This window comes from Typopeltis vanoorti, chromosome 4 (genome assembly GCF_054136105.1).
Source record: "Typopeltis vanoorti isolate ZY-2024b chromosome 4, IOZ_Tvanoo_1.0, whole genome shotgun sequence".
NCBI lineage: Eukaryota > Metazoa > Arthropoda > Arachnida > Uropygi > Thelyphonidae > Typopeltis > Typopeltis vanoorti.
Window position 1 is genome coordinate 51,907,430 of NC_143552.1, and position 25,071 is coordinate 51,932,500.

The 25,071-nt window shown below is 36.6% G+C and overlaps 1 protein-coding gene across 1 annotated transcript in view; it reads left to right on the forward strand.

Moving 5' to 3' along the window:
- barr (non-SMC condensin I complex subunit H) overlaps nt 1-25,071 on the forward strand; it is a 346,268-nt gene that overhangs the window by 231,113 nt on the left and 90,084 nt on the right. The window contains exon 11 of the mRNA XM_090391808.1: nt 2,372-2,499. Within this exon, the coding sequence (XP_090247934.1) occupies nt 2,372-2,499 (128 nt within the window). The remainder of the gene's footprint in view (nt 1-2,371; nt 2,500-25,071) is intronic.

Sequence of the window (25,071 nt, forward strand, 5' to 3'; positions counted from 1 at the left end):
AGAATTGCAACTACTTCCATCGAACCAAATATGGACGCATTAGTGTCTCAAAAACAATGTCAAACATCTCACTGATTTCATGTTGCTGTCTTGTCTTTTACTTTTATAATAAAAAATTCATGAATTAATGAAGTTTAAATTATTTAAATATGTTAACTATATATTCTACGTTTTTTTGCTCATCAGCTATCGTTAGTGTTAGTGTATTTTATGTGTGGCCCAGGAAAGCTAAAAGGTTGGCCACCCCTGCTTTAGACTTAAGTTTAGAGGAAATCTAGTAAGGGTGAAATGATAAATAATCTTGTTTTATTTCTCTGGAATGTGACATTAATGTAGTCACTGCTGTTAACTTGTCTGAAGAAGTAAGCATTAAAGTGTAATAACATAATGGTTTTGGTGATGCCCGGCTATGGTGATACTATAGGCCTTCACACACCCACACCCATACAAATAGGATGCTTAGCTTAGTATCCCTGAAGACTTCTTGATCTGATATTAGAAAGACCTATGTATGCTTTTGCTTCTCTGGTTGACAACACTCATTAGATCTCTAATGATGTGCAGTTTTTGTATTATGGATCTGCCTGTAATGGCAACTTTCTAATACCATTCTGTTATTATAGATTCAAACCTGCTTTTTTGGGCCTATTAGCATGGCTCAGACCCGTGTCTGTTGAGGTCGATTTGGATATTATTTTGCACTAAATGGTTTTTCAATTTAATGAATTTTGGGGGGGGGTTAAGATAGCTTGCTACTAAATGATCTTGTCATTCTGGAAAACCTTTGGTATATGCTTAGTGTGAACTCTGTGATGTCAAAGCTTGGGTTGATTCCCAAAACACTGGTAAAATTTAATTTTAAGTCTCTGATCCCTAAAGACTGATTAGGAATTACATGCTTTTGTGCTGTCATGTAACATGACTCCCATCTCTGTATCATGCTGTGTTTGAAGTCAAGAATTATTCGGTGTTGGAGAGAATTTTGCTGGGACTATTTGATGAATGAATGCTGTGTTTGCCTTGGAATCTGTTATTGGATCCTATGTGATGCATTGGGATGCTCGTTGCCATTTCTCTATTAAGAAGAAATATTTTATGGATGCTTCCATGAAATTTGTATGCTGGTGGCAATAACCTTATTAGGGCATGATTGTTATTTCAAAAGCCTGATATTTTTTTGAATTGTTAGATGTGCCTATTGCTGTTTCTGCTGAAGCCAAGTTGAATGCCTGATTGGATTCATTTGACTGTGCAAAATGTTTGGGTGGTAACTTTAAGTGTAGACTTGAAGAAACACTGTCTATCTGCATTTTGTTTGTTTAGGAATGTCTCCAAAGTAGGTGATGTATTTTGTGTATTAATTTGTGTCCTATAGCAAATTGTGGGTCAGCATTCAATATTCTACTCTGTGTCCATTATTGCAGTTCATGAGATGCTGAGAAGAATATAGTCATGCTCTGATATGTGTGATGCCTCTTACTAACAGCATAAAAGGCTTGGAGGTAATATCTATTGAAATGTGCTGATGTTGTAGGGTTCTTCCTATTGCTCTTCAAGAAAAGGCCTTTTCCTGTTAGAATCTATAGATACCAGTTCAATTTATGGTTTATTAGTCATCTCCTGGAAAAATCAAACTGTATCTGAGGGTGTTTCTGGTATTGGGACCTGTCTATTGTTGAATTCAGAGTGTAGACTAAATTTGCACTGTTGAGTACATTTAAAATCTGTAGTGTGGTGTAGTATAAAAGTTTGTGTAGCCAAGGAATTTGGCAAATTCCATAACCTGCCAGCTCTCAATTCTGCAGTAGATATTTATTAAGTGGAATGTATTCCTAGGGATTTTAAAGCAGCCTAAATTGCACACCCAGGAAGGGCAGTATGATTTATAAGCTAAGTGGACTCTTCTGGTGATTCCTAACCCAAGCAATTACATGCTTATGACCATTACTTCTGTGGTTGGATAGTAAGCTTGTTGGGGATTGCTATTACTTTTATGCCATAGCTAGGTTTGGCATTGTTCGAGAACATTGTTTAGTATCAACTTGTTTCACAGTGGTATATTACAACTCTCATTTAATCTTAGAATGACTAATGGAATGCTCGTGATCATTTGAAGAATTAGAGGTTTCAAAAAATGAAGGCCAGATTAGGGATGATTATGCTATTGCATGATTGCCAAGCAACAACCTGAACTAATTGATTGGTTGAGTTCACTAATAAATAGGTATTCAGAACAAAAAGGGGAAAAAAAAAAAGCAAAAGTACATTCAGATTGAATTGGTTGGGTTGGATATATAATTGTTTTTAATGAATATGTCACTTTATTTTCTATTTCAGTCATAAATTTAAGGTAAAAAAATTTATGTTTCAGATTAGAATCAGTGAGTGATCTTGCCCACGTTTTAGCCGAAAAGCCCTCAGAATACTCCTACTTTGACCATAATTTGTTTTCTGCATGGGCCGGGCCTAATTATTGGAGACTGCGACCTGCTGTAAAATGTAAGGATTATGCTCTGTTCTTACTCTCTTAACTTTATTCTGTTTTAATACAGAAAATTTTCAGAGAATTTTTTGTAATGCATTTTTTAAATATCCATTGACTATCTCATAAAAAGAATGTATTTGTATGGGATAGGATATTGATTTCAATGCAACATGCTTCATTCATTGTACCTATTTTCCATGTTATGCTTAAATATACATGTTGTTTGTTACAAATGCATGATAATAACTTGATATAATGTAGTTGGATATTTGGATTTAACTGCTGAGCTAAATAAGGAAACTCAATTGAATTAAGGAATAAACTTGAACATACATTCTCATATTTTATATGCCATGGATGTTATCTCTTCTTTCTCTTAGGAAATGTTATGTTAGGCTCATTGGCTTGTCACAGTACACTAACTTTGCATCACAGAAACCTAATTAATCCTGTCTGTTGTACTTGGAAACTTGGGTTGTGAAAAATCCAACTTTTGATGTGGAAAAAATCCTGCCTCTGCATGCGACTGGCTAATTCATCATTGGTTGAAAGGTGCTTATAAAGGTTTGTCATATCCCAGACAGAATTCGAGGTTAACTCTTTCCAGCTTGAAGGGCATTGTCATTACTGATGGAGACATCATAAGTATTATCTAAAAAAGAAATTACACAATTTTAAATAGGAACAGACTACTACTATATGAAAAGTCATGTTTAAGACTAAACATGCCATGCAGACATATGCATGAAGAGATAAACTCTGACTACTGCAACTTGCTGTCAATTTCCTGACATTTTTAAATAGAAGTGCAGTGACATTGAGAAATATTTAGCGCACACATTTAAAGTTGAATTATTTTTTCTTTTCTTCAGTGCTTTCAAGTTTGTGTTTGCCTTGCAAATCTTGAGACTGGTAAACCAGATTGCTGGTCCTAGTATTTCATAGTTGTATAGATGCTCATCCGAAGGATACTAAAAATGTATGGACTCTAGAGATGGGATGCAGTGACAAAATTATCTTTTGTAGATGGAGTGGTATTTACTGTTTTTTTGAGTTACTGTGGTTCTTCATTTTTCATTTCTGTTAATGTAGATTTCAGTCTTTAGAAAGTTCTTCCTTTCATATTTCACATATGATAATGTATAATATCAGTGATAAATCATAGGGAATATTCTCTGCAGCTTACACGATTGCATTTCTTTTACTTTAAGAATCAAAATTCCATAAAATAACTTGTCGTGTTTATTCTATAATATTAAATTAAGCTAATTTGTTAAACTGAAAGTCAATTTTTCTTGTAATTAGGGAAGATGTTCACTTCCCTAATTACAAGAAATGTAATTAGGGAAGTGGCATTGAAAACTGTAAAATAAACTTAAAAGTGGCATTGAAAACTGTAAAATAAAAGAATATTGAATGTCTGGTATTGTTTTGTAACAAAGAAGTTTGTGCATTTTTGAAACTTACAAAAGTTTCAAAAGCAATCAAGAACTTAGAAGAATACATCATTTGGCATGAGAGTAGTCTTAGTATTGCACTAATTAAGAGACAGCAAACTCTGTCCATGAGTTGGTGTATTTTCTCCTTTTATTAGCTGTTTCAATTTTTGTTTCTCATTGGAGACCACACAGTAACCTTTAAATTAAAAAAAATTTCTGAATACAGTGGATCAGATCCTGTGTTCTTTCCTGAATGGACATAGGATCTCTGAAAGGTGATTTTCCATAATAAAACTTAGCTGTGAATGTGATGAAATGTTTATAAAAGTGCAACCTATATATAGTATGAAAAAACTTGAAAATTGCTAAGTAAAAAGTAGTCCAATTTGCAAAGTGGTCGGCATGTCTGCTATCCTGTATATAGGCTGTGAAGTTTGAATCACACTGTGACATTTAGTTCTCGATATATTTTTAATGGTGTCATTTGAGTAAAGAATGCCAAACTCCACTCCTCTAGAACCCTCTTTGTAATTCTTGTGTTGACAATTATGTGGTCAGAATTCATTAGTTATATGCTATTATTTATATTATTATATGTTATTATTAGTTATTAATACTCTCAAAGTCTGGCATTATAGTTATAGCAGGAAATGAAAATAATTATGTTTACCATTTCCATATACTTGAGTCACTGTCAAATAATTCTCTCTCCTGCTATTTAAAGAAAACACACTTAACAGATACCTAAATATAAACTGACATCCTATCTTGCACAAAAGTATATCATAATCAAAATGGCTAATGCATAGAGCTAGAGCAATTTGCTCCAGTGGCATTAGAGTCCAAAACTTATTACATTTGTCTCTCAATATAAAATACTTGTAGTGACTTCAAGAATAGTTATAGTAAATACTTTATAGCATTTTGCTTATGAGGATTTGGTCGAGACTTTTTGGTAGTTTGTTATAATGGTGTTTGACATAGTGAGTCAACTGTCAAATGTTTCTTAAGTTTGATAGTAATGTGTATAATCCTGTAAAAATAAAAAGATAATTAAATGTTCGTCTAATAACACTGTTGACTTCAAAACAGTAGGCTCTTGCCTACTTGTTTATTATGGCAGTCCAGCTAGTTGATTTGCAATTAAAAGGAGAAAAGAAAATGTCACTTATAGCAAATACTTATAACAAACTACTGAAATTTTCTACCAAAACCTTATAGTCACAGTGCAGTTTTAAAGAAAATTCATTATAACCAACTCTTCTGTGGGCTCTATAAGTTCTCTGTAGTGAAAGTTGAGTGTGTTTATGAATCATCATGGAGGAGAAGATGGGAGAAAAAAAGAGTCGAGAGAGACTAAAAAAAAAAAAAAAAAGATCATGTGCTCAACACACTCCATGTAGTAAGATGGAGAAAAATAACTGCCTTAAAAAGACATTGCTTCAGAAGTGAAGCACTGGAAATCAGATTTTCCTTTACAGAGCACTCTTATTTGGTTGTAAGAAGCTACAGAAGATTGGGTAGTATCTCTGCGCAATACTTGTTGTACCTTTCCATGAAAGCATTGACTGACAAAGTACTCACCACTCTCAAATTTTCTAACCACTGTTACTTAAATTCTAAGGATGACCTTTGTTCTAACCGCCCCCCCCCCCCCCCCAAGTATTGAAATTTCCTCTCATCAATACTATAACACCCTTTAGTAACCAAAATATCTCTATAATCTCTAGCCTTTCCAGCCAACTTCTGCAAATCCTCAATCGATCATTATTGGCATTTCACATACTACTGACCCTCGTGGTCATCGGACCTGGATCCTTTCCGCCACTTCTCCATTTCCAAGAAACGCCAGCGACCAGATCTGAGCAAAGTATACTCCAGGATTTGGCCATGTCAAGTCCTTATAAAGAGGAATGATATAACTTCTTCATTTCTGCTAGTCTGTTCTTTAATAACCAAATAATCCTATGAGATACCTTGATCACCTTCGCAATATACCTTCTGAACTTCATCTCCCTATCCACAAACAGTTTCATCTGTATCCTGGAGTATATTCTCATCAACATGATACAGTTTGTAATCTTTTCATTTCAGAATGTGTATCTTGATACTTTTCCACATTACATTGGCATCCATTATCTTTTACCCATGCTGTCAGCATATTTAAATCATATTGCAAGCTCTACATTGTGTGGATTAACTATTACACTACCAATTGAGATCACTTCCTATATCATTTATATATAACTGTAACAGAACTGGTTCAACCACAGAGTCACCTTGCTGCATTCACCTGCTTTCGTTGGATTATGCTCCTCTATATACTATTCTTGGGGTGCTTAAGGGTCAAAGCTGTATAACTGAGAGGAGACCTCCACATAGCCTTTAAAGGAATGCGGAGAACCGACCAGGGCTTCTGACCTAATGTCCAATCCTCACCTTCTCGTGGTGTACCCTGTTGGGTATCTACTTTGATACTGAACGAACGAGGATGGGCTGGCAATTTGGGATTTAGCCGACCAAATTGTATTCTTATTGGTTAAACCAAAATAAAAAATGATGGTACAACATGACAAAATTTCATGCCGGCTGGGGCGTCGCCCGGTTAAACAAGGCCCCCGTTGTTTTCGCCAGGGAACCAGGGCGAACAGCGAAAAGTCAGCTACTGGAACAAATCTGAAAATAAACCCCAACTCAACATCACCAGAGTTAAAGATCGGTACTATCAACGTAAGAAGCCTAAATGGCAAAGAAATGGAGCTAGCTGAGGAATTAGATAAGTACCAGATCGACATAATAGGGGTGACTGAAACAAAAAAGACCAAAACTGGTGAGATCTTTCTGAGCAATAAATACAAAATGTTATATTCAGGCAATGACAATCAAGGAAAAGAAGGAGTAGCCATTGTATTCAACACAAAATACGAGGCTAATCTTCTTGAATGGCAGTCAGTCTCAAGTAGAGTAATGTGGGCAAATATGAGAATGGGAAACTGGACAATGAGACTTATTTGTGCCTATGGTCCCACAGAAGGTTCTACTAAGGTATAAGTGGAGGAATTTTTTGAGGCTTTAGAAAAAGCAACTGACACAATGAAAAAGGAAAAGTTGGTCCTTGTTGGGGATCTAAATAGCAGAGTAGGAAATGATTGTGAGACATACAAAAATATTTTGGGAAAATTTGGAGAAAAGAGCAAAGCTAATAATAATGGCAAATATCTGTTGGATTTCTGCTCAGGACATGGACTGGTTATTACTAACACCATGTTCCAACATAAAAATGTGCACAAATTCACATGGAGAGAAGAGGCTAGGAATAAGAAAAGTCTCATTGACTATGTTATTGTTGATAGTGATGTTTTCTCCCTGGTGCATGACACCAGAGTGTACAGAGGATTTGAAATTGGAAGTGATCACTATTTAGTCTTGAGCAGGATAAAATTGAATTTCATATTGAAAAGAATAACATGTAAGAAAGTTTTAAAGCGAATAAAAGTTGAGCAGCTCTCAGATGTGAACTGTAGACTAAAATACAGAAATATTATTGAAAAGAAAATGAAAGAGTTTGAGAACAGGAATCAAACCTTGGAGATTCAGTGGCAAACTCTGAAGGAAACATTGATTGATTCTGCCAGAGAGGCATGTGGTGAGGTTGTGTGCAAGGATAAAAAAATCAGAACTCCCTGGTGGACACAGGAAGTTAAAGAGGCAGTGAAGGAAAAGAAGAAAGCATATCAAAAGTTCCTGGCAAATAAGTCAGCTTTTACTCTTACAGAATACAGAGACAAATGTAAGAAAGCTAAACAGTGCATAAAACTAGCTAAACAAAAGTCATGGGAGGACTTTGGCAAGAATATAGAAAATAAATATCAAGAAGGTGGCAAAATATTCTGGAGGTTGTTGAAGAAGCTTAGGAATGGAGGAAAGAGTGCTGTAAAAGGAATTAGAGATGATAAAGGTGAAATGAAAACAGGAGAAAAAGATATCCTTGAAGTATGGAGTAATTACTTTGAAAAACTGCTAAATGAAACAAGCAGTGATGACAGCACAGTGATAAAAAACACTGACCAGGCATGCAGTCAGGAATACATATCCATACTTGAAGTAGAAAAAGCCATCAAAGGCTTGAAATGTGGAAAGGCAGCAGGAGTAGATGATATTCGACCAGAAATGCTGAAGTATGGTGGTATAAGAGTCTTACAGTGGCTGCACTGCATAGTTCAGAAAGCCTGGACAGAGGGACGAATTCCCGATGATTGGAGTAAAGCTCTCATAGTACCCATATATAAAAAGGGAAATAAAACTGAATGTGAGAATTACAGGGGTATTTCCCTACTGAGTGTTTCTGGCAAGATCTATGCAAGTATACTTGAGAAACGGTTGAGAAGAATTGTGGAAGTAAAGCTTGGTGAAGAACAAGCTGGATTCAGGCCAAATAGAGGCTGTCAGGATCAGATCTTCACTTTACGACAAATAGCTGAGAAAGCATGGGAATATAACAAAGATCTGTATTTAAGTTTTGTCGATTTGGAAAAGGCATATGACAAGGTGCCAAGAGAGAAGCTATTCAATACGCTGCAGTTATATGGTGTCAATGGGGCATTATATCAAGCAATACTTAGTCTTTATTTGAGTTGTGAGTCAGCAGTTAGAATTGAAGGAAGTACAGGAAGATGGTTTAATGTTAAATCTGGTGTGAGACAAGGATGTACATTATCCCCTCTGTTATTCATTATCTATATGGATCACATTATGAAGGAATGTGGTATTAAACCTGATATCAAAATTGGAGATGTTAATGTCAGCTCTTTGCTTTATGCGGATGATGTTATACTTCTAAATAAATCCGCTACAAGTCTGCAAGATTCTCTGACTAAATTGAATAGCTGTTGTAATAGATATGGTATGAAGGTCAGCAATAAAAAGACAAAGACAATGAAAATAGGCAGAATCATTGAAAATGTCAACTGTGTTGTGAATGGAGAACCTGTGGAACAAGTAAAACATTTTAGCTACTTAGGCACAATTTTTACTGAAGATGGTAAACTAAATATAGAAATAGACAACAGAATCTGCAAAGCTGGTATCGTGGGAAGTCAATTGAATAAATTCATATGGAATAAGAAAGAAATTAGTCGGAACACTAAATTAGCTGTATACAAGACTGTGTTCAAACCAATTTTAACTTATGGATCTGAGAGCTGGGTCAAAAGTAAAACACTTGACCAAAGACTAGAGACCGCAGATATGAGAGTCCTGAGAAAGATTAGAGGCGTGAACAGATGGCATCAATGGCAATATCATATTAAAAATGAGGATATTAGGAAAGAACTTGACATTGTCAGCATCCAGGAATGCGTTAGCAGAGCTAATCTCAGATGGTATGGTCACTTAAATAGAATGGGAGAGGAAAGATTAGCAAAACAAGTGTTCTCTGCCAGGTTGGCAGGAAAACGACCCAGAGGAAGACCAAGATATAGGTGGATTGATACGGTACAAAGTGCCTTAGACGATAGAAATATAAGATCTGATAATGTTGGAATCTTGACAAGTAACAGACTGATTTGGAGGAAAATTGTAGATAGGAAGTTAGTAATGATGTAATTTTTTCATGTAGTACTGTCATATCCTGTACATCCCTTGAGGGTACATGGCAGGAATTTGATGATGATGATGATGATGATGATGATGATGATGATATATACTATTCTTTGGTATCTCTCCATTAGTCACCCTTGTATTCATATCACTGACTTCATATGCATCCACATTTATATATATGTGTAACAGAATTCCAGCATTATCATCATGTAGCCATTCCCTTTATCTGACTTAGCTGTCACTCTGTTATGGAAAGTAAATTACTAAGGCATGACCCTCACAAAGCAATGCTACCTACCCATATAGAGTGTCATATTCTTATCCACTCATTCATGAAATCTATCTGATTAGCTTTTCCAATATCTTTACCATCACTCCTGAGATACTGATTTGTATATAGTTTGTTGCCTCAGTTTTGGAGCTTCCTTTATGAAACAGCTGTTTTTTGCCCCACATTCCATTCTCTTAGGACTTTACCAGACCTCAGACTTAAACAGTCTAGTCAGAAGCAATGCCAGTTCCTTTGCACATAATCTTAATATGCAAGATGACATCCCATCTGATCCCACAGCCATATCAAATTGAGATTGTGCAAAATTCTAAGTACTTCTGGTTTCCATATCAGTTACTGTAACATGTGTCATACTAGTATTTTCCCTTTGATTATAGACCCTTGTGAAGTGGTCCCTCGCTAACTCAACCATTTGTCTACTTCTGTCACCTTGCGACCATCAACACTCATTCAAGAGGTTACACTCATAGAGTACAAATAGACATGGTCAGTTATGAAAGACATTATCATTAGTAAGGATTTACAGAACATACGGAAAGCTCCATAAAGTAGTTAACTTAAGGGAGAAAAGCTTGTTGAAAGTAAATTTGTCACAACTTCTCACAAATGTGCCAGCAGAAATGATTTGTGAGAAGAGTATAAAATATTCTTTGGTCAGATGTTGCACACATTGTAGTAAAGCAATTGCATTTATACAGTACAAATAGAAGTACAAATTCCAAAACATGCATGTTTTATGATATGCATATCTTGGGATTTCAAATCATTTCAATAATTTTTATTCTTAAAAACAAACTTGAATGATTCAATTTTTCAAGTTGGTGAGCTGTTTACCTAGTTGTGCTGTCGCCATTAAAAAGAAAAAAAGGTGCTAGTAAATCTGTTTCAAACACAAACAAAACTATACAACCTAAAAAGCATAAAGATTTGATAGCAAATCTTTGCACCAATGAATAAGGTGTCCGTGCAGTTACCAAGTGGCTATGCGCTTCGCAACAATATGCCTGGGAAAAGAGTGTCCTGGGTTTGATTTTTGTCGCCGACGTGAAGAGCTCCAGGATCTTTCTCAGACATAGCCAGGCTTGGGCGTTTTTTTTTTTTAAGGGTTTTTTCCCCCAGTTTATCTGGGGTTTTTCCTCCTGCAAACTGGCCCATATGTGAACACATATGGATTACAGTCAGGAATACTTGACTCCCAGTTCATAGGCCTGATTCGTCAGCTATGCCAGTCCCGAACCCAGATAAAATTTGGAGGTATGGAGATGGTGCCATACTTCCCCATTAAAGGGGCTTCATGGCTGTTATATCATCATACGCTATAATAATAATAATGAATAAGGTGATAGTCAGGAAAGTTCTCTGACTCCCTTCAAAAAAAAGTGGAGTAACTGTGACCGTGAAGCAGCTATGAGAATGATTGAAGAATTTCTTTCTGTGAAACTGACTTTCTTTTATAGGGAATGTCTCTCATTTATCACCAGAGTACAGCACTGTTGATTAAGTTACTAAACTGTGATTTCATAGAGAGCATTGTGTTTTTTTTTAGAATAGGTTTCCAATGAACATTTTTTAAATATAAATTTAATTTAAAACTATAATTTTTAAGTTTTTATTAATGGATAGTTGTTTTGTGTTAATTGTACTGTATTTTGTTTTTTCTTTTATTAAGTTTACAAATAAAGACATTTTACATTTAAATTTTTGTTAAATTTTTCACCTTTTTGTTAACCAAAAAATGCAATCTACAGTTGTGTTTATTTTAACATACATATTTTCTTGAAAAGGAAAGCTCACAAAAGTAGATTTTTTTGTTTTTTTTTACATATTCTTGGTCAGAACAAATACCATCTACATACTGTATCGCTACAGTAGCAAATTTATGAAACATTATTTAGATAATTTAATTAGGGAAGGTGGGGGGGGGGGGGGGCTTGTCTCCATTGCTCAGAAATCATAAAGTTTTCTTACCACAATGCTTTTTCAGTCCTAGTATGCTGACATACTAAATAATTTTAAACTTCGTTACAAATTAAATAAATTAGTTTAATTTAATTAGTAACCCCCCCCACACACACACAAAAAAAAAACTGACTTCAACCGAAACAGAGAAGGCAAACATAGGTGAGATCTTTCTAAGCAACAAATACAAAATGTTATTTTCAGACAATGGGGGTGGGGGGGGGGGATATTTAAGAGTCAGGGGCTTTTGACCTAATGTCCAATCCTCATCTTTTCATGGTTAATCCTGTTAAGTATCTAAGTGGATACTGAAGGAACGAGGATGGGCTGGCTGGCAATTTGGGATTTAGCTGACCAAATTGTATTCTTATTGACTTAAACTACAATGCAAAATGAGAATACAATGTTACAGAATTTTTTACTGCCTGTGGGGGCATTGCCTGGTTAAATAAGGCCCCTGTTGTTTTCGTCAGGGAACCAGGTTGAACAACGCAAAATCAACTACTGGAACACGTTTCCAGAACACATCCCAACTTAACATCAACAGAGTTCAGGATTGGTACTATCAGAGGAATCATCAATGGAAATGAAATGGACCTTAGCAGAAGGATTTAGTACAGATCATTCTAATAGGTGACTAAAACAAAGAAGACAAAAAACAGGTGAGATCTTTCTAAACAACAAATACAAAATGTCAGACAAACAAAACAAAAATTCAAAATACACAACAACAAATAGACAACAAAATACAAAATAGTAGTCAGAAAAAAGAGGAACTAGCTATTGTATTGAACACTAAATATAGGGATAATCTTTTTGAATGGCTAGCAATATCAAGTAGAGTGATGTGGGCAATAGAGTATACACAGGATTTCAAATAAGAAGTGATCACTATTTAGTTTTGAGCAGGATAAAATTTAATTTCACATTAAAAAGAAGACTGTTTAAGAAAAATTTTTAAATGAATCAAAGTTGAGCATCAGAATGGGGAAACTGGACAATGAGACTTATTTTTGCCTATGGTCCCACAGAAATTCTACCAATGAAGAAATGGAGGAATTTTTTCTGAGCAGCAGAAAAAATTCCTCCATTACAGAAGCAGCTGACACAATTAAAAAGGAAAATTTGGTCCTTGTTGGAGATCTAAAGAGCAGAGTAGGAAATTATTATCAGGCATTTAGAAATGTTTTGGGAAAATTTGGAGAAAAGAGTAAAGCTAATAATAATGGTAATTGCTGGATATTTGTTCAGGACATGGACTAGTTATTACTAACACCATGTACTTACATAGAATGTGCACAAATTCACATGGAGAGAAGATGCAAGAAAAAAGGAAAGTCTTGATTCTTATTGTTTATAGTGATGTTTTCACACTGGTTCATGACACAAGAGTATACACAGGATTTCAAATAAAAAGTGATCACTATTTAGTTTTGAGCAGGATAAAATTTAATTTTACATTGAAAAGAAGACTGTTTAAGAAAATTTTTAAAATGAATCAAAGTTGAGCATCTTTCAGATGTAAAAATACACAAACATTCAAGAGAAAATGAAAACATTTGAAAACAAGAACCAAACCTTGAAGATTCAAGGTTTGATTCTTGAAACAAACATTGATTGATATAGCGATAGAGAAATTATCTCTATGTCTTCATAGTGAGGTTATCTGTAAGAATAGGAAAAATCAGAACCCCATGGTGGACTCAAAAAGTTGTGGATTCAAGACTCAAGAGGCAGTCAACTAAAAGAAGAAAGCACATAGAAAGTTCCTAGCAAGTAAGTCAGTTTATGCTCTTAGAGAATACAGAAAAAAATGTAATAAAGCTCTAATCTTATAAGTGCATGATTACTAAATAACTTAAGGAATTCATAATGTAAACTGAAATATAAATTTAAATAAACTTTAATATATATTTTGGCAATGTCACATTGCCGTCTTCATGGGAACATAAGATTAAGACACGTGCATGCAGGCACTAAAAACAGCAAATGAGGTCGAAGTGAGGAAACTGTTGTGTCTCAATTTATGATTATTATTATTCTAACAATTATCCTTTCAGGTGAAATTCTACTTATCTTTATCCAACTTTCATCTATGTACGAGATATTACCCAAAATACAAATATTTAAGCTATTTCTCCCCTTAGTGTCCTTAATGTTTTATTATACTGCGCATTTTAGGATATTTAGTTTGAGATATTAAATACAAAAACAAAGAGCAATTACCAAAATATGTCTGAATGTGAGACAATATTGCAATCGTGATACTTTATCTCGTAACTCATCTAAATATTCTCCCCACCCGCGTGATTAGGTTCATACGTTTTCAAGTGGTGCATTGGGCAGCAATTTCAGACAACTGTATTATCAATGAACAAAGGTTTATTAAACTCATTAGCATGGTACAATTCCATTTCTGATATATATAACTCAATTCAATACTAAGAAAATATTTACAAAATGACATTAGCTAATCACAAGCATTTGGCTAAGATCCTATATGGGTATTGCGATCATTCTGCCATAACAAATTCAACACATACAATCATATGTATAATCCTAGATCTAATTAACACTTTAGTTAACCCTATATTAGTCTGAATACGCTATATGCTGTAACACATCGACATATGTGATCAACTCACTCTATTTAACTATCTAAAACTATGTAGATTAAACTATCCTTTCACTGTGCTAACACATAACTTTGACATTTAAAACTTTCCTGTAAGTTACAATACACATGCATAAATCTCAGGACACTTGAATGGTTATATAATTAATATTAACACGCATACCCTCATTACAATCAGTCATGTATTATAGTCCTAGTATAATTTTTCTTAGTCTCTTCAACTGTTCAGTAATAGAACAATGATTACAATTACCTACGATTTCAATTAACATGAGATTTTTACAGTACCTTTTGACTTGGGTTTTCTATATCGGCCTCTACCGTTTTTCCGATTGTACTATCCTGGGATGAACTCCTCTATAATCTGTCACTCCTAAGTTAATTTGGCATTAAACTGGGTTTTTGCAATCTTAACTTTTTGTACTTGAATTAAGGACACACTTAGAATCATCTATACAATGGCTGTGAAACTCACCACATGGGCACTGACTTCTTTACAGATTTCTATCTCTCGTTGTTGTCACAGAATGATGAAACACATAGACAATATCTTCTTTCCTTTAGCAAAATGGCGTTCCTTACCATAGGAATAGGGAATTGAAATCCTGCTCACTTTTGTTCCCCTGTTGTGTCGGACAGAGATTAACTCAAACCTGCCACTCAGGAAAACCGCGTGAAAAACCTATACGAAAAAGCTCGTGAAGAAATTATCTGGGAAAAAGCCTCGTTGGGGGGGGGGGTCTAACTCTTTTATACCTTGATCCCTACCGGCACCTTCTTTAATTTCTTTTCTCTGCCCCTTACTGGATTCGACTTCACCGACCAATTAGGGTGGCGTTTTTCTGCCAAACATCCTGCGGTCAGCGAGCACGCAACTCACACGTGACGATGTCTCAATTCGGGAATTGACCCTGAGTGATAGTCTTTTGCTTTTTTGCTAGCCTCAAATTAACCCCCCTTCCTAATTTATGTATTAGCTCTTATACAGGGGTTTACTTTATTTTCTCTTCATGTTACACCATGATAACTGAAAATTCCACATAGCGAAGGTATCAGGGTGTAACAAAGGTCCTCCCTTTAAACAAAAAAAAAATTTTCTAAAAGAAATTTTTCATACGAAGTGTTCCTCCTGTCATATACGGGTCCCCCCCTTTTTTTTTTCATCTGATAAACCTTCCACTCCTTCTCCTCTCATCCGTACAAGAACTTGCTGCTTGTTAAAAAAATACCTTGTGAATTGTATGCACTGAGCTCTACTACGTGCTTTATCCTGACTGTATCCCCCTCCTTCCTTTGTTGAGATCTTTTCATCAGGCGTCCATTTATCAGAGGCATGCATCTTTAAAGGATAAACCCCTTTCCTCTGGTCAGCCTTACCATTTTGTCGGGGCCTAAGGTTATATCGGGTTTGTTCTAGTATTCTGTCTTCACTCTAATCCCTATAGACCCCATTTTCAGTTTTTGGAAAATGGTATGCTTTCTCCTATGCATTGCTTAACTAACTGAACCTGGAGAACTGCGATCTGAGCCTGGAATTTCCCTCTCTCCTTGACAATCAGTACCCTTTTCTCTTCTTGAGCGGGGGGGGGGAGCATTCACATCGCGGCTTCCTCCTTGATGAGGACTGTTATCCCCTCTTGTAGTCCTTTTCTTTCTACATACACTCTCCATTGAATCTCCTAGGCATACCAACCTTTTTGACCTCGTCCTATAAAGTTTTAATCTATCAGAGTGTACTACCCAAGATTTCCCTTGTTCTTTTTCCTTTCTTATTTTAAATGTCACTGGGGACAATTTTTCTTGAATTTCATATGGTCCGGCTGCACTCTTTCCAAACTCTCCCCCCCCCCTTTTTTTTTTTTTTTTTATTAATGGAATTCTGTTCTAACAAGACCAGATCGCCAGGATTCAGATTGTTGTATCTCCTCAATTTGTTGGCATTATTTCTTGCCCTTTGTGAGCAAGCTTCACTGGATTCGTACACCATCTCATATGCAATTCTCTTACTGGTGATCAGGCTATTGAGATAATCATCGATGTCTGGAAATTCCGAATTCACATGGGAATTCCTGAAATCAGCTGGGAATGTTGGCTCAAAACCATAGAGGATAACTGCGGGGGCTTCTCTGATGGCGGTGTTTAGAGCGGTTCTGCACGCGAATAACGTGTGAGGCAGAAAGGTATCCCAATTCGAAATCTGGAGATCAGATGTCTTTGACAAGGTAAGCTTTAAAGTCCTGTTCAATCTTTCCACCATTCCATTTCCTTGAGGATGATAAGGAGTAGTGAACAATTTTTTTACTCTTAACAACTTACACAACTGTAACATAACTTCAGCTGTGAAGTTGGAGCCTTTGTCAGAGAGAAGTGTCTGGGGTGTCCCATATCTAGAAATAATCAGCTTGAAAAGTTTATAAGCTACTGTTTGGGCAGATTGATTCTTAATTGCTACAGCCTCTGGATATTGTGAGAACATGTCTATGACCACTAAAATGTACTTATTTCCCTTCTTGGTGATAGGTAGGGGGCCCCACGATATCTATGGCTACAGCCTGAAAAGGACACATGGGGTTAGGGGAAAGACTGGAGAGGAGCCTTACCTACAATGCTGGACTTCTGTTGACACAAATGACAAGAAGTCACATACGATTCTACATCTCCCTTCATCCCCTTCCATATATAACGATCACGAACTCTGTTCCATGTTCTATGTATTCCTTGGTGACCCCAGATCAGCGTCATGAAAGGTGAATAGTACCCATGGGATCATTTTCTCTGGAACCAAGATTTTGTCCTTCCATCTTCCTGTGACGCTTTGTTTGGACAATAAGAGACCATTCGGATCAATGCATAGTGTGTGATTGAAGGAATCTTTAATATGGGACTTCTCTCCTCTCAAAACTTTCTCATAAATCTCCCCCCATACCGGATCCCTCCTTTGCTCTTCGATTATGCTAGACTAATCCCATACTTGTTGTTCTAAAGAATTGATTCCCTTTTTGCCTCCCTCTTTTCTTTGTATATAGGGAAAACACCTCTTCACTAGGACTGACATCACTATCATGTACGACATCCAGAGATCTGGATAGATAGTCAGCGACTACGTTCGCTGAGCCAGGGATATATTTTATTTCCAAGTCAAATTCTTGCATCTCCAGAGCCCACCTAATGATTCTCTGATTTTTGTCTTTCATTGAGGATATAAACGACAATGGTTTGTGATCAGAGCGCAAGATGAGATGTTGACCTAATAACATATACCTGAACTTTCTTAATGCATAAACAATAGCAAGGGCTTCCTTTTCTATTACCGAGTAATTTATCTCGGAAGATGAAAGTTTCCTATCGGTCTAAACCCCCTTTCCTCTTTCTGCTCTACAACGGAGGCGATTGTATCATTGGAAGCATCAGCAGAGAGATAAAAATCCCTACCCAGTTTGGGATAGGTCAGGACAGGCGACTTAGTTAGAGCCAGATTTAAGCATTGATGTGCAATCTGCTGTTCGTTTCCCCACTCGAATCTTCTTCCCTTCTTTGTGAGTCTAACTATAGGTTCCATCAGTTTGGAGCATTCGGGAATGAACTTCCTGTTGAAGTTGATCATTCCCAAATACCTCCTAACCTGCCTTACAGTTGAGGGAGTTCTTGCCTTTAATATGGCAGTCACATTTTCCTCTGTGGGTGTTATACTGTGTTCATTTACCACATGACCTAAATACGCTACCTCCTTGAGAAAAAATTGGCATTTAGAACACTTTAGGGATAACTGAGCTCTGTTAAGTCGTTCCATGACCTCTATTAATAGTCTCTTATGCTCCTCGACACAAGATGAGTAAACCAGAAGATCATCCTGGAAACAGATAACCCCTTCTCCCAACATATCAGATAGCACAGAATTCATCAGGCTCTGAAAACTCATGGCTGAGTTCCTGGCTCCCTGAGGTAGTCGACACAGCTGATACTTCTGCCATCTTGTGGTGAAGGCAAAGTACTTTCTGTCCTTCTCCCTCAAAGGAATCTGGAAATAGCCAGAGTTCAGATCTAGTTTGGAGAAGTACTTAGCTCCCTCCAGGCTAATCAACAAATCCTCAATCTTGCACACGGGAAAATCTATGGATTTAGTGACCTTATTGATTTCTCTCAGGTCCAGTACAAACCTTAACCCACCATTAGGCTTTTCTACTAAAATAAATGGGCTATTCCATCTAGAATTTGACTTTTCAATAATTCCAGCTTTCTTGCATTCTAAGAGTAATTTCTTGAGTGCGTCCAAGTGCTTTAGTTGGGTCTGATATTGTCTCACATATATGGGCACATCAGAATTAATTTTAACAGCATGTTGAACCAGGTTAGTACAAGAAAGCGAGCTGATCTCCTCTGTGAACACTTTCGGATACTTGTGGAATACAGACTTAAAGAACTCCATCATGTGTATCCTTTCCTACTCAGAACTTAAGTTCTTAATGCTATCTTGGATCAGTTTATTCCTCCACATGCTAGACTCCTTTTCCCAATCCTTCAATTCGACCTTCAAGGCTTTGCTCTTCCCTACATGAGCTTGCATTCTTCACTGTGGCCTGCACTCTTTTCCACACAGGGACAGTGTTCCATTTGCAAAATCACACATAAAGTTATAATTTTCTAAAAAATCAATACCCAGTATGACTTGGTTGCTAGTGTCTGCAACCTCGGGTAAGACTAGCATCTCATGAGTGACAGTGATAGGGAAGCAAGGTATGGAAATCCTGGCCTTCACTTTCAAGACAAAGGAAAGCTCAACTTTCCCAATTCCCATGATCTTAATGGGTTGACTTAGTTCAGTAAAACTATTAGAGGCTACATCCAAAGGACAAAGCTTGTTACTAAGATTTAAAAGTATATGGTACAGAAGAGGTTTAAAAAGAAAAAAAGGTTAAATTAAAAATTAAATTATGACATTTGCATATGAAATTACATGTAGAATACATATACAACGAAATTTTCTGGGATTACCGATATGTGAGTCCCAATATCAAACAAGAGTTTGCAGGGTTTGATTGAGGGTATACCCTCAATCAAACCTTCTACCAAAGGCAGGGGCAATTTCTCTTTCACCTCTGCTAAAGACACAGTTTGCATTCTTATTTCTTCTCCCTTCACTGAATCAGATCTCTCAGTTGAACTACTGACAATCTCAACTATACTTCTCTCATTCTTAGTTGACCCAGAATGCCCCAAGTGCTTTAACTCACCTTTTAACTCTTTTCGTAATTGTTCCCTCGGAGAAGAGGCTTGCTCCATTTCATCCAAAATTCTCTCTCTTTTTCTGGCCATGCTAAAACACGAATCTAGGTCCTGGGCTCCTTTCTTAAATATTATGTCTCTTAATCGATCACATAATCCGATTCTGAACTTGGAAGGCTAACCACTTCATGTGGGCCTCTTCCTCTGGGAACGAGAACCTCATGGATTGTGATACAGACATAATTCTGTTCCGAAAATTAGACACACTCTCTCCCTCCTCTTGTATGCAATTATACAGCTCCTTCAATACCTGGGAACTTCCTTTTTTCTTAGCAAATTCTGAGACCAATATTTGTTTGAATTGTTGATAATACAAGGCTTCCCTTAGCAAAGGAGAGTGATCAAGGGACGCTTTGGCCTTTCCCACCAGTTTGCTTCAGAGCAAGACTAGCAACTGAAAATCAATCCATCCTCCGACTCTTCTAAGCTCTTTTATATATCTGAAAAGATTTGGGACGTCATCAGTCTCCTTGCCTTAAAATTGTAGGAACACCTGCTGTGGATTAATGTAATGAAAAAATTTGCTGTTATCCATGCCTAAACTACTGGAAAGTTCAGTCATACTTGCATCCAATTTACACTAATTTACTCTCTAAAATTCTCAACAAAACTTAACTAAACTTTTACCTCTCAGTTGTCTGATCTCCACCCAAAACCAACTTGTTGTGAATAGTTTGTAATTAAGATTTAATTAGCTAAAAACATCCTGTCGTCTGCGCCATTTATGTTGTGTCCCAATTTATGATTACTATTCTAACAATTATCCTTACAAGTGAAATTCTACTTATCTTTATCCAACTGTCATCTATGTACGAGATATTACCAAAATACAAATATTTAAGCTATTTCTCCCTTTAGTGTCCCTAATATTTATATTATACTGCACCTTTTAGGACATTTAGTTTGAGATATTAAATACAAAAACAAGGAGCAATTACCAAAATATGTCTGAATGTGAGAAAATATTGCAATCGTGATACTTTATCTCGTAACTCATCTAAATATTCTCCCCTCACGCGTGATTAGGTTCGTACGTTTTCAAGTGGTGCATTGGGCAGCAATTTCAGACAACTGTATTATCAGTGAACAAAGGTTTATCAAACTCATTAGCATGGTACAATTCCATTTCTAATATATATAACTCAATTCAATACTAAGAAAATATTTACAAAATGACATTAGCTAATCACAAGCATTTGGCTAAGATCCTATATGGGTATTGCGATCATTCTGCCATAACAAATTCAACACATACAATCATATGTATAATCCTAGATCTAATTAACACTTTAGTTAACCCTATATTAGTCTGAATACGCTATATGCTGTAACACATCGACATATGTGATCAACTCACTCTATTTAACTATCTAAAACTATGTAGATTAAACTATCCTTTCACTGTGCTAACACATAACTTTGACATTTAAAACTTTCCTGTAAGTTACAATACACATGCATAAATCTCAGGACACTTGAATGGTTATATAATTAATATTAACACGCATACCCTCATTACAATCAGTCATGTATTATAGTCCTAGTATAATTTTTCTTAATCTCTTCAACTGTTCAGTAATAGAACAATGATTACAATTACCTACGATTTCAATTAACATGAGATTTTTACAGTACCTTTTGACTTGGGTTTTCTATATCGGCCTCTACCGTTTTTCCGATTGTACTATCCTGGGATGAACTCCTCTATAATCTGTCACTCCTAAGTTAATTTGGCATTAAACTGGGTTTTTGCAATCTTAACTTTTTGTACTTGAATTAAGGACACACTTAGAATCATCTATACAATGGCTGTGAAACTCACCACATGGGCACTGACTTCTTTACAGATTTCTATCTCTCGTTGTTTTCACAGAATGATGAAACACATAGACAATACCTTCTTTCCTTTAGCAAAATGGCATTCCTCGTTTCTTACCATAGGAATACGGAATCGAAATCCTGCTCACTTTTGTTCCCTTGTTGTGTTGGACGGAGATTAATTCAAACCCCGCCACTCAGGAAAACCGCATGAAAAAGCTCGTGAAGAAACTATTCAGGAAAAAGCCTCATGGGGGGGGGGGGGGGGAGAGAGGTTCTAACCCTTTTATACATTGATCCCTACCGGCACCTTCTTTAATTTCTTTTCTCTACCCCTTACTGGATTTGACTTCGCCGACCAATTAGGGTGGCGTTTTTCTGCCAAACATCCTGTGGTCGACGAGCACGTGACTCACATGTGATGACATCTCAATTCAGGAATTGACCCTGAGTGATAGTCTTTTGCTTTTTTGCTAGCCTCAAATTAACCCCCCCCCCCTTCCAAAATTTTCTAAGAATTTACTTAATATTTTAATCTCTCATTTCAGGTGTTAAAACTAGCCTCTCACATACAATTTCTTATGATTCATCTTTTCTGTCTTACTTAGCTAATTTTTTCATATCACAACTGTAATGTATTACTTCTTTTATTATTTAGTTCAACAAACACTTTTTGTTATATATTTTACTTGGATGCAAGAATATTTTTCTTTCTTTAAATAATTTATGTATTAGCTCTTATACAGGGGTTTTACTTTATTTTCTCTTCATGTTAAACCATGATAACTGAAAATTCCACATAGTGAAGGTATCAGGGTGTAACAAAACTACTGTGTTTCCTAAAGTCCTGATGGTGCCCCCTAGCGGGCTATATTAGGTATTCTTGGCCGTTGGGCTGAAGTTATCATGATGTGTGTCTCCCAAATTTGGGGCAGTGTCATGCATCCAAATTTGTTGAAGTTTGGCATGTTTCTTAGGGCTGAGGCTGATTCTATGAATAGTCTTTCAAACTTATGCTTGCTGCAGTGTATTACTGTGGCTTTCTTCCAACGTATTCTGTGACATGTATCCAGAGCATGGTCTTCAATCCCACAGTGGCTGTACTGGTGAAACCAGATGTAGTCTTTGTGTTCAGAAATTCTGATATTCACTGTCCTGCCTTCCTTGTGTAGAGGCTTAAGTGCTGTGAGGACATTATGTTGGAGGTTTAATGGACTTTTTACAGCACTCACAAAGAATTAAAATAGAAGTGTTAAGAATGTTAAGATATCAAAACTGAACATTCACACTGTCCTGCCTGTTTGGCTAAAGTAGGACAGCTTACAGCTGCAAGGTCTGGTATACACCAGGTAGGTCTAGGGGAAGTGGTTGGAGCAGATAAGGGATGCCAATTTTCTATATGTTCTGTAACAAGAGGTCAGGTCATGTTTTTTCAGGATTTTGGTAATTTTTTCTGAGGTACCCCAGATGTAGGGAATGGTGATGGATTTAGAGTAATCTTTTTTGTGAAGGGGAGGAGGGTTGTGGTTTACTGGTTTTAGTATTTTTGGGGAGTTGTAGCCATTGGCTGAGAAAGTGTTAAGAATGTGATTTAATTCACTGGTTAGGGCATTGTCATTTGAACAGATTAGTTTAGCCCTGTTGTATAGTGTCTTAATAACTTCATATTGTATGTGTGTGTGTGTGTGGGGGGGGATTGTTGGTGAATGTACCCGCTTGTATGGGTGGGTTTTCTATAAACTGAGAAAACCAAGGTTCCATCAGGCTGGCAGGTGACTAGTGTGTGTGTGTCTAGGAAAGAGAGGCTGTTGTTTTCCTCTTTTTCCAGTATGAACTTGATTCTGGGGTGTTGGTTGTTTAAGTGTGTTAAGAAGGAGAGGAGTGTATCACAGCCATGTGGCCAAATAGCGAAGCCATATGGTAGGTTTTTGTGGGGCAGAGTTTAAGGCTTTCTCTTCAAAAGTCTCCATAAAGAAGTTGGCCAAGGGTAAGGAGAGTGGTGAACCCATGGCTGCCCCCTCTATCTGTTTGTAGAATTTTCCCTGCCAAACGAAATAACCTGAGTTCATTGTGAACTGAAATAGGGCTGAGATATCAGGAGGAAATTTGGCTTGGATGAGCTCTACGGTTTCCTTGAGTGGGACATATGTGAATAAGGAGGAGATATCAAAACTGAACATTCACCAACAATCCCACCACCTCCTCTCACAATAATATGGGGTTATTAAGACACTATACAACAGGGCTAAACTAATCTGTTCAAATGACAATGCAATGTCTTAACCACTGAACTAAATGACATTCTTAACACTTTCTCAGCCAATGTCTACAACTCCAAAAAATACTAAAACCAGTAAACCACAACTCCCCTCCTCCTCCCCCTTCACAAAAAAAGATTACTCTAAATCCATCACCATTCCCCACATCCGGGGCACCTCGGAAAAAATTACCAAAATCCTGAAAAAACATGACCTGACCTCTTGTTGAGCCATTTCCAGTTATGTAAATACTTTTTCAATTCAAACTTTTCATCAAGAAAAACTTGTAGTTGATTCCGACGTTCAAATAAACGAGTAAGAACTTTTCCACGAGAAAGCCAACGAACATCGGTATGGAAAAGAAGTTGTGTATAGTTGCCTCTCATTTGGCTTGGATGAGCTCTACAGTTTCCTTGAGTGGGACATATGTGAATTAGGAGGAGATATCAAAACTGAACATTCACCAACAATCCCACCACCTCCTCTCACAATAATATGGGGTTATTAAGACACTATACAACAGGGCTAAACTAATCTGTTCAAATGACAATGTCTTAACCACTGAACTAAATGACATTCTTAACACTTTCTCAGCCAATGTCTACAACCCCAAAAAATACTAAAACCAGTAAACCACAACTCCCCTCCTCCCCCTTCACAAAAAAAGATTACTCTAAATTCCCCACATCCGGGGCACCTCGGAAAAAATTACCAAAATCCTGAAAAAACATGACCTGACCTCTTGTTACAGACCATATAGAAAATTGGCACCCCCTTATCTGGTGCATACCAGATCCCTTGCATCTGTAAGCTGTCCTACTTTGGCAAATGACAGGATAGCAAAAATCAGAATTTCTGAATACAACGACTACATCAGGTTTCACCAGTACAGCCACTCTGGGCTTGCAGACCATGCTCTGGATACATGCCACAGAATACGTTGGAAGAAAGCCACAGTAATACACCACAGCAAGTATAAATTTGAAAGACTATTCATAGAATCAGCCTCAGCCCTGAGAAACATGCTAAACCTCAACAAATTTGGATGTATGAGACTGTCCCAAATTTGGGAGACGTACATCGTGAGAACTTCAGCCAATGGCCAAGAATACCTAATATAGCCCACTAGCTGGCACCATCAGGACTTTAGGAAAAACAGTAGTGCCTGCGTGCACGTCTTAATCTTATATTCCCGTGAAGATGGCAATGTGACATTGCGAAATATAGGAAATATATATTAAAGTTTATTTTAATTTATATTCCAGTTTACGTTGTGAATTCCTTAAGTTATTTAGTAATCA